Source organism: Lonchura striata, chromosome 36 (assembly GCF_050655825.1).
Source record: "Lonchura striata isolate lonStrDom1 chromosome 36, ASM5065582v1, whole genome shotgun sequence".
Lineage (NCBI taxonomy): Eukaryota > Metazoa > Chordata > Aves > Passeriformes > Estrildidae > Lonchura > Lonchura striata.
Window position 1 is genome coordinate 6,689,959 of NC_140738.1, and position 14,304 is coordinate 6,704,262.

Here is a 14,304-nt window from a genome sequence, read left to right on the forward strand (position 1 = left end):
CTCCCAGTCCATCCCAGTTCCCTCCCAGTCCCTCCCAATATGTCCCAGTATGTCCCAGTCCCTCCCAGTTCCCTCCCAGTTCCTTCCCAGTCCCTCCCAGTCCTTCCCAGTATCCCCAGCTCACTGTCCCGTTTCCCAGCCCCTGCTGCCATCCCGGCTGTCCCCGGGGCTCCCGGCTGAGCTGTGCTGCGACGCCGTCGGCTTCTTCCTGCTGGACGTGGAGATCCGCTGGGAGCACCGCGCCCACGGACACCCCAGGCCACGCTTGGGGGACACCGAGAGGGACACCGAGGGGGACACCTTGGTGACCACCCTGGGGCCCGGCTGGGACGTGCCACACCAGGTCACTGTGGTGGTGGCGGGTGAGGGACACCTGGGGACATCAGGGATGGGGTTTGAGGACACCTTGGGACATCAGGGATGGAGTGGGAAACCTGGGGACATCAGGGACAGGGTTTGGACACAGCTGGGGACATCAGGAACGGAGTTTGGGACACTTGAGAACATCAGGGATGGGGTTGGGGACACCTGGGGACATCAGGGATGGGGTGTGGATGGTCTTGGGACACCAGGACTGGAGCTGGGGACATCTGGGATGGGGTTTGGGACATTGAGGATAGAGTTGGGGACACCAGGACAGAGTTGGGTACATCAAGAGTGGGGTTGGGGACAGCTGGGGACATCGGGAATGGGGTTTGGAGGGTCTTGGGACAGCAGAGATGCCTGGGGACACTGGGGACAGGGTTGGGGACATCAGGAATGGAGTTGGGGACAGCTGAGATGGGGCTGGGGACACCTGGGATGGGGTTTGGGACAGCTGGGATACGGCTGGGGACAGCTGGGACAGGGTTGGGGACACCGGGGATGGGGTTTGGGACACTGGGGACAGGACTGAGATCTCCTAAGGGACATCAGGAGCAGAGCTGGGGACATCGGGGGGTGGCCGGTGCCACCAGGATGGGCTCGGTGCCACCCAGGGGTGTCAGTGTCACCCGGGGGTGTCGGTGACGTGTCCCCAATGTCCCCACAGGTGCCACCAGGCCCAGCGTGGAGGACATGGCGGGGATGGGCCTAGTGGACATTTGGGGAGGTCTGGGGAGGTCTGGGGACATCTGGGGACATCTGGGAAGGTTTGGAGACATTTGGGGAGTTTGGGGACATTTGGGGAGGTTTGGGGATATTTGGGGACACCGGTGGGGTTGGTGACACTTGGGGAGTTTGTTCCAGTTTGGATTTTAAGGTTCTTTTTTAAAGCATTGATTAAAAAACCCAAAGCACGAATTTAAAGTCATTAGAGAACCAATTACCCAGCTCCAATTGTTCACTGATTTTTTTTTAAAAAGCAATTTTTAAAAAGTTCCGTTTCCCATTTTATCGATTTTTCATCAAATCTTCGCTTTTGTCATGGGAGAGAGAGGGACAAAAAAAGGAGAAAAAAATGGGGGAAAAAAGGAAAAAAAAGAGATTTTCTTTCCCATTGTTCCTTCATCTCCACACATCCTAATCAATAGCAGAGAGTTAGCAATGATCAATAGTAGGGAGTTATCAATAATCAATAGTGAGTTATCAATAATCAATAGCGGATTATCAATAATCAATAGCAGTGAGTTATAAAAAATCAATAGCAGATTATCAATAATCAATAGCAGGGAGTCATCAATGATCAATAGTAGGGAGTTATCAATTATCAATAGCAGAGAGTTATCTATAATAGCAGATTATCAATAATCAATAGCAGGGAGTTATCAATGATCAATAGCAGTGAGTTATCAATAATCGATAGCAGATTATCAATAATCAATAGCAGGGTGTTATCAATAATCAATAGCAGGGAGTTATCAATAATCAATAGCAGTGATTTATCAATAATCGATAGCAGATTATCAATAATCAATAACAGGGTGTTATCAATAATCAATAGCAGGGAGTTATCAATAATCAATACCAGCGCATCACTCAATCGGCATTTTTCACAATATTACAAAGAAATCAATCCAATATTATTTATTGATTTTTGATAATTGATTATTAATTATTAACCATCACAAATAAATTTATCCGATATCAACTATTGATTAATAATTAATCAATATTGCAGAGAAATAAATTCAGTAGTAATTATTAATTCTTTATTATTACCAGCATTACAAAGAAATAGACACAATATAAACTATTGATTATTAATTAATCAACACTAAAAATAAGTTGATCTATTATTAATTATTAAGGATTAATTAATCAATATTACAAAGAAATCTATCCAATATTAATTATTAGTTATTGATTATTAAGAATCAATATTACACATAAATTAATCCTATGATATTAGTTATTTATTATAATCAATATTACAAGGAAATCAATCCTATATTATTATTATTAATATTACAAAGTAACAAATCCAATAGTGTTAATCAATGTTAAAAATAAAATAATCCAATATAAATTATAAATTATCAATCAATATCACAAAAAAATCAATCTATGTTATTATATATTAGTAATTATTAATTATTAATCACTCGATATTACAGAAACTTTTATCCACTCTTCATTATTATTTATTATTAATTGTCCAAGTTTTAAAAAAAAACGTTTTCCAATTCCCATCTGAGTAGGAGTTGCCTTGGGGCAGTTTTTCTTATCTGTTGTTAATGGCCCCATCAATGCCTGAGAGATAACACCGTCCAGGAGGAGGAGGTGATTAAGGACACACCTGGTGACTCATAATGACCCATTGTGAGATGCTCTGCCCAAGGGGAGGAGCTAGGCATTCCCACCTGGATAAAACTGGAGATTTCTACACAGAGGGGAGCCTTTCCACAGGTTCTCTGAGAAGACACAGCAACTACATCTGCCATCCCAAGAGGACTGCAGCTACTCCAATTCGGACTGCTGCCAGCATGCTGGACAGGTTGTATTCTGACTTTGTCAGTAGCCTTTCCCTTTGTATTATTGTATATATTTTTGTCCTTTTCCCCTTTTCCCAATAAATTGTATTTCTGACTTGGAGTCTCTCACTGGTTTTGCTTTCAAACCAGGACATACAGTAAAGGTTTTAGGCCGTATTCCTTTTATCCTTGCTCTCACTGGCCTTGTGTCTCACACACACACAGGGACAGTTCTCAGTTTGTTTCTGGTCTGATTGCCTGGATTTTGTTTGGTTTTGTTGTTGCTTTGTTTCCTTGCTGTGCCTGAAGTGTCCAGTCAGGGGCAGAGTGACTCTTGCCAAGGAACTTTGTGCTGCTGTCACTTTAATATTAAATCTGGTTTTTGCTGCTCCCTTGCTGGGGATTTTTCCAGCGCTCTCAAGCCCTCTTTGGTCACAGGGTGAAGGAGCCCTGGCCCAGGCTCTGGCCTTGGGGGACACGGGGACGCTGCTGGGGGGTCCCTGTCCCCCTGTCCCACCCCCCATGGCTCCAGCCCCCGTCCCCGTGTCAGGCTCTGGGGTCGATCTCATGGAACATCCTCTGGGGGAGGCTGCAGCGCCGGGGGCGGGGGGACACAGGGGGACAGGGGACCCCGCTGTGCACGAGCAGCGTTGGACTTCTCTAGGGGAACTGGGAGGGGACTGGGGCAGAGTGACCTCCCCAGTGACCTCACACAGCCACTGTAATGTCACAGCCCAGTCTGTAATGTCACACAGCCCCTGTGATGTTACACAGCCGTGGCTCAGTGCTGAGTAGTTCTGTGCCATCCCAGCAGTGGCCTCTCCCTCCTGCCCCCTCCCTCAGCTGCTGCCACCCTTGGGGCGCTGGGCCTTGGCTTCTTCTTCTCCCTGGGCATCCCCTGCTGCCCACCCAGGGTGTCCCGGGGAGCTGCTGCCCCTGAGCCAGAGGCTCTGCTCTGCTGCCCTGGGTACCCCGGGTTCCCAAAGCACCCCACAGCCAGGCTGGGCCCAGAGTGTCACAATGTCCCCTTGGATCCATCAGGCCCCGCAGTGTCACAATGCTCCCTGCGCTCTCTGAGGCCCCACATCACCCAGCCCAGGCCATTGCTGTGGTTCCTGTCCCTCCCAATATGATCCCAGTGATTCCCAGTCTCTCTCAGTATATCCCACTTGATCCCAGCATGCTCCCAGTCACTCCCACTTCCTCCCAGTTGCTTCCAGCATAATTCCAGTTGCCCAGAACCACTTCTAGCCACCCTCAGTGCAGTACCAGTTGCTCCCAGTATATCCCAGTTGCACCGACCATGGTCCAAACTGCCCTCAGAATGTTCCTGGTCACTCCCAGTATGATCCCAGTCCCCCTCAGTGTCATCCTAGTTCCACCCAGTATGATCCCAGTTGCCCCCAGTCACCCCTAGTACAGTCCCACTCACTGCCAGTATGACCTCAGTGGCCCCCAATATAGACACAGTCACTCGCAGTTGCCCTCACTTGCCCCCAAAATGGTCCCAGCTGTTCTCAGTGTTGTCCCCTCCAGTATGGTGCCAGACACTCCCAGTATATCCCAGTTTCCCCCAGCATGCTCCATCCCAGTCACCCCAGAGTCCCCAGTATGGTTCCAGTTGCCCCCAGGATGACCTCACTCATTCCCAGTATATCCCAGTTACCTCCAGCAGGCCCCCAAACCCCCTCCCAGCACCACAAATGGCCCCAAGAGCCACAATAGCCTCTCTCAGTCCCACCAGGAGTCCCTAAAACCCCTCCCAGCCCTCCATGGAGCTGAGCAGGAGAGGTTGGTGGACAGGAACATCCCCAGCAAGGGTCAGCTAGGACACTTCAGCAGCAATTTGGGCATTTTGTGGGGAACACCTGGAATGGGCAGACCCAGGCCAAGGACTGGGACAGACAACTGGAATTCCTGGAGAACAGATGAGGTTAGATGGACCCGTTGGCTGGAACAACTACAAGAGCATGGCCATGTCCCTTGGCTTGGATGGTCCCACAACACCCAAATCCCCCCCTTAACCTCAAATTCACATTCAAATCCCAGTAAAATGATTCAGCTTTAGATCTCTACTTGATTTCTTTATTTTTACCCCAATTCTAGGTGTTCTGATGGGATAAACATGGAGAGTATTCAAGTGGGAAAAGATCTCCATGATCATCCATTATTGCATGATGCCACCAGAAGAAAAAGTGACACAGCAGGTAAGAATTTCTTGGGCTGTAAAGTCAAAGAAACAGCTCTTCCCAATTAATTTTCAATGTTGATCAGAGTCCCAAAGGATGTTGCTGGTCTGTGTTCATCCAGGTGTCTATAGGGATCCAGGAGGATTTGAAGACCACTTTCCAGGTGTCTTCTCAGCAGGGATCACAAGGAATGTGGGTCACCAGGTCTCTGACCAACATTGGTCTTCTAAAGGGGGATGGAGTGGGAGCAGCGCATGAAGCTCTTCCTGCAGTCGGGGCAGTCACAGGGCTTTCCTTACCTGTGCCTAAGTTGGTGTCGAGTCAAGTGAAAGCTCCTGGAGAAGCTCTTCCCACACAGGGGACACTCATAGGGCCTCTGCCTGGTGTGGATGTGCCGGTGCCGGACAAGGTGGGAGTTTTGCTTGAAGCCCCTCCTGCAGTCAGGGCAGCGGAAGGGCCTCTCCCCGTTGTGAATCCGCTGGTGCTTGCAGAGAGCAGAGCTCCACCTAAACCTCTTCTGACACTCGGGACACTCATAGGGCCTCTCCCCAGTGTGGATGCGTTGGTGGATGATGAGTTCTGAGCTCCAGCCGAAGCCCTTCCCACACACCCCACACTTGTAGGGCCATTCCCCGGTGTGGATCATCTGGTGGCGGATCAGGGGGGATTTCCGCCTGAAGCTCTTCCCACACTCCAAGCACTTGTACGGCTTCTCCCCATCATGAAGCTGCTCATGGACCACCAGCTCTGAGCTCTGGCTGAAGCTCTGCCCACCTTCCTGACACTGGGTGTGTCTTTCCTCCTCAGATGACCTTGGGCTGGTTTTGCAGCCCCTCCTCCTGCGGGATCTCTGGGGCTTTTCCTCCCCGTTGGGTTCCTGTGCTGTGGAGCCAGTCAAAATGGCCTCTTCCATGAGGTTCTGCTGCGGGGATTTGTCCTTCCTGGTCTCCATCTGCAACTCCTGCTCTGGGGGAGGAAGGACAAGGAGAGGATGGGATTTGCCAGAGGGAAGGGCAGGGAGATCCCCCGAGTGCGTCCCCAGCAGGAGGACACCGGCAGCGGGGCTGTCCTGCAGCTGGGGGCCAGGCTGGGCTGGGAGATGGAGCAGGAGAGAGGGGGAAAGGGGCACTGACTTCCTCCTCACCTGCCTGGGCATCCCAGGGCATCTTCCTCTTCCTCGCAGCCTCCTCCTCCATCTGGAAGATATTTGGAGATGGGAAATCCTGTTTTGAAAGGAAAACAAGGGATGAGCACAGTGAGTTTTGTACTGGTTTCAAAGCAAACCTGGGAGAGAGTCTAAGCCAGAAGGACAATTTAATAGGAAAATTAAGATCAAAGCTATGATACAGAAAGACTGGTTTAAACTCACAGAGTCAGGATATAACCTGACACCCTGATAATCAGTGTGGTGGTAGCAGGCTGATGAAATGGTGGCTGCAGTCCGGCTGGAGTGATGAACGTGATTCTGTCAAAGCAGTGATCCTGTAGAAGGGTCTGGTCTTCCTCTGAAGTTCCAGTGGTGGTTATGGAGCTCTTGTCCTCTGGGAATGCAGCAGGCAAGGTGATCGTGGTGTTGCAAGGGTGAGATTATATCCAGGTAGGAATGCTTGGTTCCTCCCCCTGGGCGGAGCATCCCACAATGGGATGATGTAATTTTATCAGTCCTGCAGTGACACTCAATGGCCCATTAACAGAAGATGGCCCCTGGAGAGCGTTATCAGGGCTGAGCCATGGAAGAGATAAAGAACACTGCCCCACCTGTTGATAACAGTTTTTGGAGATGGGGACTGAAAACACTTTTGGTTACATCTGACACTGTAACCTGAAACAGTGAGGCAATTCCTGCTCGGGGTGGGGGGTGAACACCACCCCCCTTACCCAAACTGGCTCAGGTGTAAAACCCCCACCCTGGGAAGGCCACGCACACAGGGGACAATGTCACACTTGCCCTGTCCCAGGGGAGATCTCTGTTCCTGTCAGTCCCTTGCTCTCTCCCCTTTTCTCTTTCTTTCCATCTCTCTCTCTACCTCACATTTACTGTCAATAAAATCCACTTTGGATTTGGTCTCCTTAGCAGCTTAATTGTGGCAGAGGCATCTCTCCAACAATTTTGTTAACCAGATTGTGACATTATTTTTGCACAGTGAGTTCAGGGCACTGTTGTCTGACCCCAAGCGTGTTTGACAGCAGCGTGGTTCCCTCCTCTGAGAAGGTTTTGCCTCTTTCTGGAGGATCTCTTGGAAACTTGGATGCAGCTTCCTCTGAGTGACTTTTGGGAGAATTTATGAGGAAAATGGCTCTTGTGGGTGGCCAATGTAGAGAAAATATTTTGTTTTCCTTCTTTGAAAAGTCTGTTAAAATCACTGGAAGAAAGGGATAAAATCATACCAGCAAGACTGGCAAGGATCATTCACCACGCAGTGAGGAACAAAAGGTTATAACGTCCCACAAGAAGTCCTGTAAAGTAGCTAAATGCCAAATAACTCCTGAATACACAAGCTTTGGGGCTTTGCCAAATGTGAGAATCATTTTCTCTTGCTACCTGTCTCCTTTGTGACAGCTACACTGAGCTTTCCCTCCCATTTAATAACCTGTATTGGGCTAAATGTCCACTTTTATCACAACCTGCCAGCAGCTGAGCTGGAGTTGTGCCGGAAGTGGTGAAATTTGAAATTGCCACAGAATTGCTTCTATTGTCAGTTTATTAATGTTTGGGATTTGTTTGCATTTTCATCACAAGTGACTTGTGGGAAGAGCAAATATTCCTCAAGGCATTTTTTTGTAGGGTTAAGTTTGATTTCTGGCAAGTTTGTTTAATCTGGTACCCAGGGGATGCTCGAGTGGTCTCTGTGCTTCTCACCCTGGGGGATGCTTGGGAGGGGCTTAGATGGGTTGTCCCTTTCCCTGTCACTCCAGGCCATTCCCCAGGGGTGTCCCTGGCCCTATTACCCCAGGGCATTCCCTGAGGGGTTGTCCCCATCTCTTTCACCCCAGGCTATTCCACAGGGGCTGTCCCTGTCCCTATCCCTGTTACCCCAGGCCATTCCTGAGGAGGTGTCTCTCTCCCCGTCACCCCAAGCCATTCCCCAGGGGGTCTCCATCATTCTCACCCCTGTGCCAGGGGAGTGCTCTGTCCCTCTCAGCCAAGATGTGCTTGGGCATTGAAACAGGGTATTTTACAGGTTAAATTTAACAGGGTAGAAATCCATTTGGATTTAGGTGAAATGTGCTGTTTTGAAGTATTAGCAGCTTGCTAACATAGGTAAAATGTGCTGTTTAGTCTGCTAGCTCTGCTGCTGAAACGCAGATAGAAAATCAATCCCCACAAATCCTGTAAGGAGTTGCAGAGATGGTATATTTATTGCAGCGCTGGATGCATGTGGGGATCGTTCCCCTTCAAAGGACATCAGCACCCTGTGTAAGAGACGGTCCCAAGTTCCCCTCATTTTTGCCTCATGTTTGCCGCAATGGCAGAGACTGAGATCCTGGAGACCCTGATTGGAGTTCCGGCTTGGAGAGGTTATTTTTGCAGGTGTATTTGCTGTACCACCACAGACCACTGCTTCGAGCAGGGCCTGGCAAGGACCTGGCAAGGAGTGGCTTGTTCTACGCGCTCACACCGGCTTCATGATACCTGCTCAACCCACAGATTTTCCCACCTCTTGGCCAAATGAACTTTGGGGTAACTCTGGTGATCTCCCACGGAAGACCCCTCATCTCTCTCGTGACCACTGTGACAGACAGAGATCGAAGCCCCTCCCAAGGACTGAGACCCCCACCACAGGGAGGAGGGCTGGCCTGATCAATGTGAGATGTTTCCCAGGTGTGGTTGATGGACTAAGAAGACAATGTCTCTCTTTCACAGCTGAAAACATGACCTGTTCCTCCTCGGTGGCTTCAATGGACTTATTCTTCATTCTACCTGTTCCCCCTCAATTACTTCAATAGACTTTCATTTTCTTTTGCCTGTTTCCCCCACTTAGACAGAGGACCATGAAAGACCCCTGAGATTACCAAGATTTTGAGATTCTCCCTGACACAAGAAAATAGATTGTTATTGTCTGGACCAGAGAGGATTTTGTCTGCCTTGGAACCTATAATCCCCTTTCCCCTCCTTTTCTTTCTATCCTTTATTTCCTTTCTGTCCCCTCCATTGCATTTGCTGTTGGCACTCTATAATAAAGGTGCATTTGTTGTGATTAAAGTGATGGTCCCCTGCTGTTTGCCTTTTTGCATTTTGGGGATTAGTAAATGAAACATCATGACACCCTGCTCCTCCAAACAGATCTTGACACTCCCTCACGGGATTGGGACCTGCAGGCAGGGTCCCTTCCTACCCCAATAGTTCCAGGATTCTGTCAGGGACTCGCTTCCCTTTCCTTCTTCCCTCTGCTTCCAGCTGTGAATGTGCCAGAAAATGCCCAGCAAATCCACCTTTGCTGTGTGCTTTGGGAGCTCACACAGCTGCTGCACCTTGTCCCCTGCCCTGCACAGCTCCTTGGGAGGCACAGCAGGAGCAGCACCCTGAGAGCCTCAGGAATGCCCCTCTGGGATCCATGTCACACACTCCCAGGGGCTGGAATTCCAGTTCCCAGCCAGGAAAAGATGTTCCTGCCCTTGAAGGAAAAGCTCTTAACAAGGACCCAAAAGCCAAGTGGAGCAAGATCCTTCAGTGACATTTCACTGCCAGCCTTCATAACTTCACCCATGGTTGTTGTAGCTCATGGATTGGGAATGAAATCAGGGCAGGGTCTTTTGTAAGAGCTGCCCTGGGTCAAGGGAGACACTGAGAGAGAAACAGAGCAGGTGAAGGAAGGCAGGAGAGAAAGGAGGACACAAACACAATCAGCTGAGAAGGTAGCACTCTGAAAACAGAAATGCCATGGACTGAAAATGAATGGGATGAAAAGAAATAATTTTGTAGCTTGTATTTCCAATCAAAACACAATTTCCTCACTTTTTCACCAACCTCCTCCTGGTGTCATTCAGCAGGGCTGTCAGAAAGTTCTTCATTCTGAGCGGATGCTCCAGGCTGCAGCCACAAGGAAACAGGGAATGGGGATTTTCCTACTCCTGGGGAGTTTGACATCCTCAGCTGAGGAGAGAAGGAGGCAGCAGCAGAAAAGGACAGCTGGGCTTCACCCTTCCACAAGAAAGAGGAGGGGAAAAATCTCTCATCATGTTTGCAGCTGCTCCCACAGGGATGTGAGGGCTGATCCCAGAGCCCCAAGGATCACATTCAGGGCAGCCCTCAGGGAATGTTCACCTGGTATTGGGGGGCTGCATGGGAGCACCTGGATCTTGGAGCACCCAGCTGCCCCCCATGTTTGGAGGTGCCTGAGGAGGGCTGGGACGATGCCAGGGACATCCTGCAGTGACATCCCCCCTGTCCCACTCTGTGTGTGCTCAGTCCCAACCCTGACCCTGATCCTGGTCTCAATCTCACTCCACGGTTAGACACACTCAGAGTTCCGTATTTAATCTCAGCCAGTGCCAAATATATCTAGGCCCAGACCCAATCCCAGCCTCAGCCCTAAAGCCAATCCCACATTTTGCCTTAACCCCAATCCCAGCTCTAATCCAAATCTTAGCCCCAACTCCAACCCCAGACCCAATTCCAGCCCTTTCCTAAATCCTCAGCCCCAAACCAAATCCCCAGGTTCAGCCCTTCTGGGGGTTTGGGGGTGTCTCTGTCCCTCTGACCCCAATGATGTTTGGGTGGGGTCGCACCAGGGCTGAGAGGGACAGAGACCCCCCAGCCTCCCCAAGGATGAGAAGGTCGGAGAGCCCCCCCAGCCCCGAGCACCCTCAGCGGTGAGAGGGACACAGAGCCCCTGGTCCCCAGCCCTGCACAAACTTTCCCTGAGGTCAGAGGGATGAAGACCCCCTGAGCATCCCCCAGGGTAAGGGGACAGAGACACCTTGAATATCCCCTGGGAACCAGACAAAATAAACTTGCAGAAATCAAACATAACTCTGCATAAAGTATTTTGATGAATATTTCATTTTCCCACAAGTCACTTGTGATGGAAATGCAAACAAATCCCAAACATTAATAAACCAAGAATAGAAGCGATTCTGTGGCAATTCCAAGTTTGATCAGTTCCCATGCAGCTCCAGCTCAGCTGCTGGCAGGTTCAAATAAAAGAAAAGTGAAAATTTGGCCCAATACAGATTATTAAAAGGAAGGGACTGCGCTGTGTAGCTATGACAAAGGTGACAGGGAGGAAAAAGATATTGATTCTCATATTTGGACAAAACCTCCAAACCTGTGAATTTGGGAGTTATTCAGGAATTTAGTTAGAGCTGGGCTTCTTGTAGGGCTTGTCAGTCTTGCTGGTATCATTTGTTACCTTTCATTCAGTGATTTTAACAAACTTTGCAGGGAAGGAAAACAAAATATTTTCTCTACATTGGCCACCCACAAGAGCCATTTTCCTCATAAATTCTCCCAAAAGTCACTCAGAGGAAGCTGCATCCAAGTTTCCAAGAGATCCTCCAGAAAGAGGCAAAACCTTCTCAGAGGAGGGAACCACGCTGCTGTCAAACACGCTTGGGGTCAGACAACAGTGCCCTAAACTCACTGTGCAAAAATAATGTCACAATCTGGTTAACAAAATTGTTGGAGAGATGCCTCTGCCGCAATTAAGCTGCTAAGGAGACCAAATCCAAAGTGGATTTTATTGAACAGTAAATGTGAGGTAGAGAGAGAGATGGAAAGAAAGAGAAAAGGGGAGAGAGCAAGGGACTGACAGGAACAGAGATCTCCCCTGGGACAGGGCAAGTGTGACATTGTCCCCTGTGTGCGTGGCCTTCCCAGGGTGGGGGTTTTACACCTGAGCCAGTTTGGGTAAGGGGGGTGGTGTTCACCCCCCACCCTGAGCAGGGATTGCCTCACTGTTTCAGGTTACAGTGTCAGATGTAACCAAAAGTGTTTTCAGTCCCCATCTCCAAAAACTGTTATCAACAGGTGGGGCAGTGTTCTTTATCTCTTCCATGGCTCAGCCCTGATAACGCCCTCCAGGGGCCATCTTCTGTTAATGGGCCATTGAGTGTCACTGCAGGACTGATAAAATTACATCATCCCATTGTGGGATGCTCTGCCTAGGGGGAGGAACCAAGCATTCCTGCCTGGATATAATCTCACCCTTGCAACACCACGATCACCTTGCCTGCTGCATTCCCAGAGGACAAGAGCTCCATAACCACCACTGGACCTTCAGAGGAAGACCAGACCCTTCTACAGGATCACTGCTTTGACAGAATCACGTTCATCACTCCAGCCGGACTGCAGCCACCATTTCATCAGCCTGCTACCACCACACTGATTATCAGGGTGTCAGGTTATATCCTGACTCTGTGAGTTTAAACCAGTCTTTCTGTATCATAGCTTTGATCTTAATTTTCCTATTAAATTGTCCTTCTGGCTTAGACTCTCTCCCAGGTTTGCTTTGAAACCAGTACAAAACTCACTGTGCTCATCCCTTGTTTTCCTTTCAAAACAGGATTTCCCATCTCCAAATATCTTCCAGATGGAGGAGGAGGCTGCGAGGAAGAGGAAGATGCCCTGGGACCCTGAGGCAGGTGAGGAGGAAGTCAGTGCCCTGTTCCCCCTCTCTCCTGCTCCATCTCCCAGCCCAGCCTGGCCCCCAGCTGCAGGACAGCCCCGCTGCCGGTGCCCTCCTGCTGGGGACGCACTCGGGGGATCTCCCTGCCCTTCCCTCTGGCACTGAGGTAAATCCCATCCTCTCCTTGTCCTTCCTCCCCCAGAGCAGGAGTTGCAGATGGAGACCAGGAAGGACAAATCCCCGCAGCAGAACCTCATGGAAGAGGCCATTTTGACTGGCTCCACAGCACAGGAACCCAACGGGGAGGAAAAGCCCCAGAGATCCCGCAGGAGGAGGGGCTGCAAAACCAGCCCAAGGTCATCTGAGGAGGAAAGACACACCCAGTGTCAGGAAGGTGGGCAGAGCTTCAGCCAGAGCTCAGAGCTGGTGGTCCATGAGCAGCTTCATGATGGGGAGAAGCCGTACAAGTGCTTGGAGTGTGGGAAGAGCTTCAGGCGGAAATCCCCCCTGATCCGCCACCAGATGATCCACACCGGGGAATGGCCCTACAAGTGTGGGGTGTGTGGGAAGGGCTTCGGCTGGAGCTCAGAACTCATCATCCACCAACGCATCCACACTGGGGAGAGGCCCTATGAGTGTCCCGAGTGTCAGAAGAGGTTTAGGTGGAGCTCTGCTCTCTGCAAGCACCAGCGGATTCACAACGGGGAGAGGCCCTTCCGCTGCCCCGACTGCAGGAGGGGCTTCAAGCAAAACTCCCACCTTGTCCGGCACCGGCACATCCACACCAGGCAGAGGCCCTATGAGTGTCCCCTGTGTGGGAAGAGCTTCTCCAGGAGCTTTCACTTGACTCGACACCAACTTAGGCACAGGTAAGGGAAGCCCTGTGACTGCCCCGACTGCAGGAAGAGCTTCATGCGCTGCTCCCACTCCATCCCCCTTTAGAAGACCCATGTTGGTCAGAGCCCTGGTGACCCACATTCCTTGTGATCTCTGATGAGAAGACACCTGGAAAGTGGTCTTCAAATCCTCCCGGATCCCTATAGACACCTGGATGAACACAGACCAGGAAAATCCATCGGGACTCTGATCAACATTGAAAATTAATTGGGAAGAGCTGTTTCTTTGACTTTAAAGCCCAAGAAATTCTTACCTGCTGTGTCACTTTTTCTTCTGGTGGCATCAAGCAATAATGGATGATCATGGAGATCTTTTCCCACCTGAATAATCTCCTTGTTTATCCCATCAAAACACCTAGAATTGGGGTAAAAATAAAGAAGTCAAGTAAAGAGATCTAAAGCTGAATCATTTTACTGGGATTTGAATGTGAATTTGAGGTTAAGGGGAGGATTTGGGTGTTGTGGGACCATCCAAGCCAAGGGACATGGCCATGCTCTTGTAGTTGTTCCAGCCAACGGGTCCATCTAACCTCATCTGTTCTCCAGGAATTCCGGCTGTCTGTCCCAGTCCCTGGCCTGCGTCTGCCCAGTCCAAGTGTTCCCCACAAAATGCCCAAATTGCTGCTGAAGTGTCCTAGCTGACCCTTGCTGGGGATGTTCCTGTCCACCAACCTCTCCTGCTCAGCTCCATGGAGGGCTGGGAGGGGTTTTAGGGACTCCTGGTGGGACTGAGAGAGGCTGTTGTGGCTCTTGGGGCCAT

At 50.1% G+C, this 14,304-nt stretch overlaps 1 protein-coding gene across 1 annotated transcript in view; it reads left to right on the top strand.

The window, feature by feature from the left end:
* Positions 1 to 13,694, top strand: part of LOC110479977 (uncharacterized) — a 152,960-nt gene extending 139,266 nt beyond the window's left edge. The window contains 5 exon segments of the mRNA XM_085565443.1: positions 182 to 362; positions 1,031 to 1,100; positions 4,998 to 5,098; positions 5,202 to 5,272; positions 12,823 to 13,694. Coding sequence (XP_085421569.1) covers positions 182 to 362; positions 1,031 to 1,100; positions 4,998 to 5,098; positions 5,202 to 5,272; positions 12,823 to 13,521 — 1,122 coding nt within the window. The 3' untranslated portion in view covers positions 13,522 to 13,694.
* Positions 13,695 to 14,304: the final 610 nt, after the last annotated feature.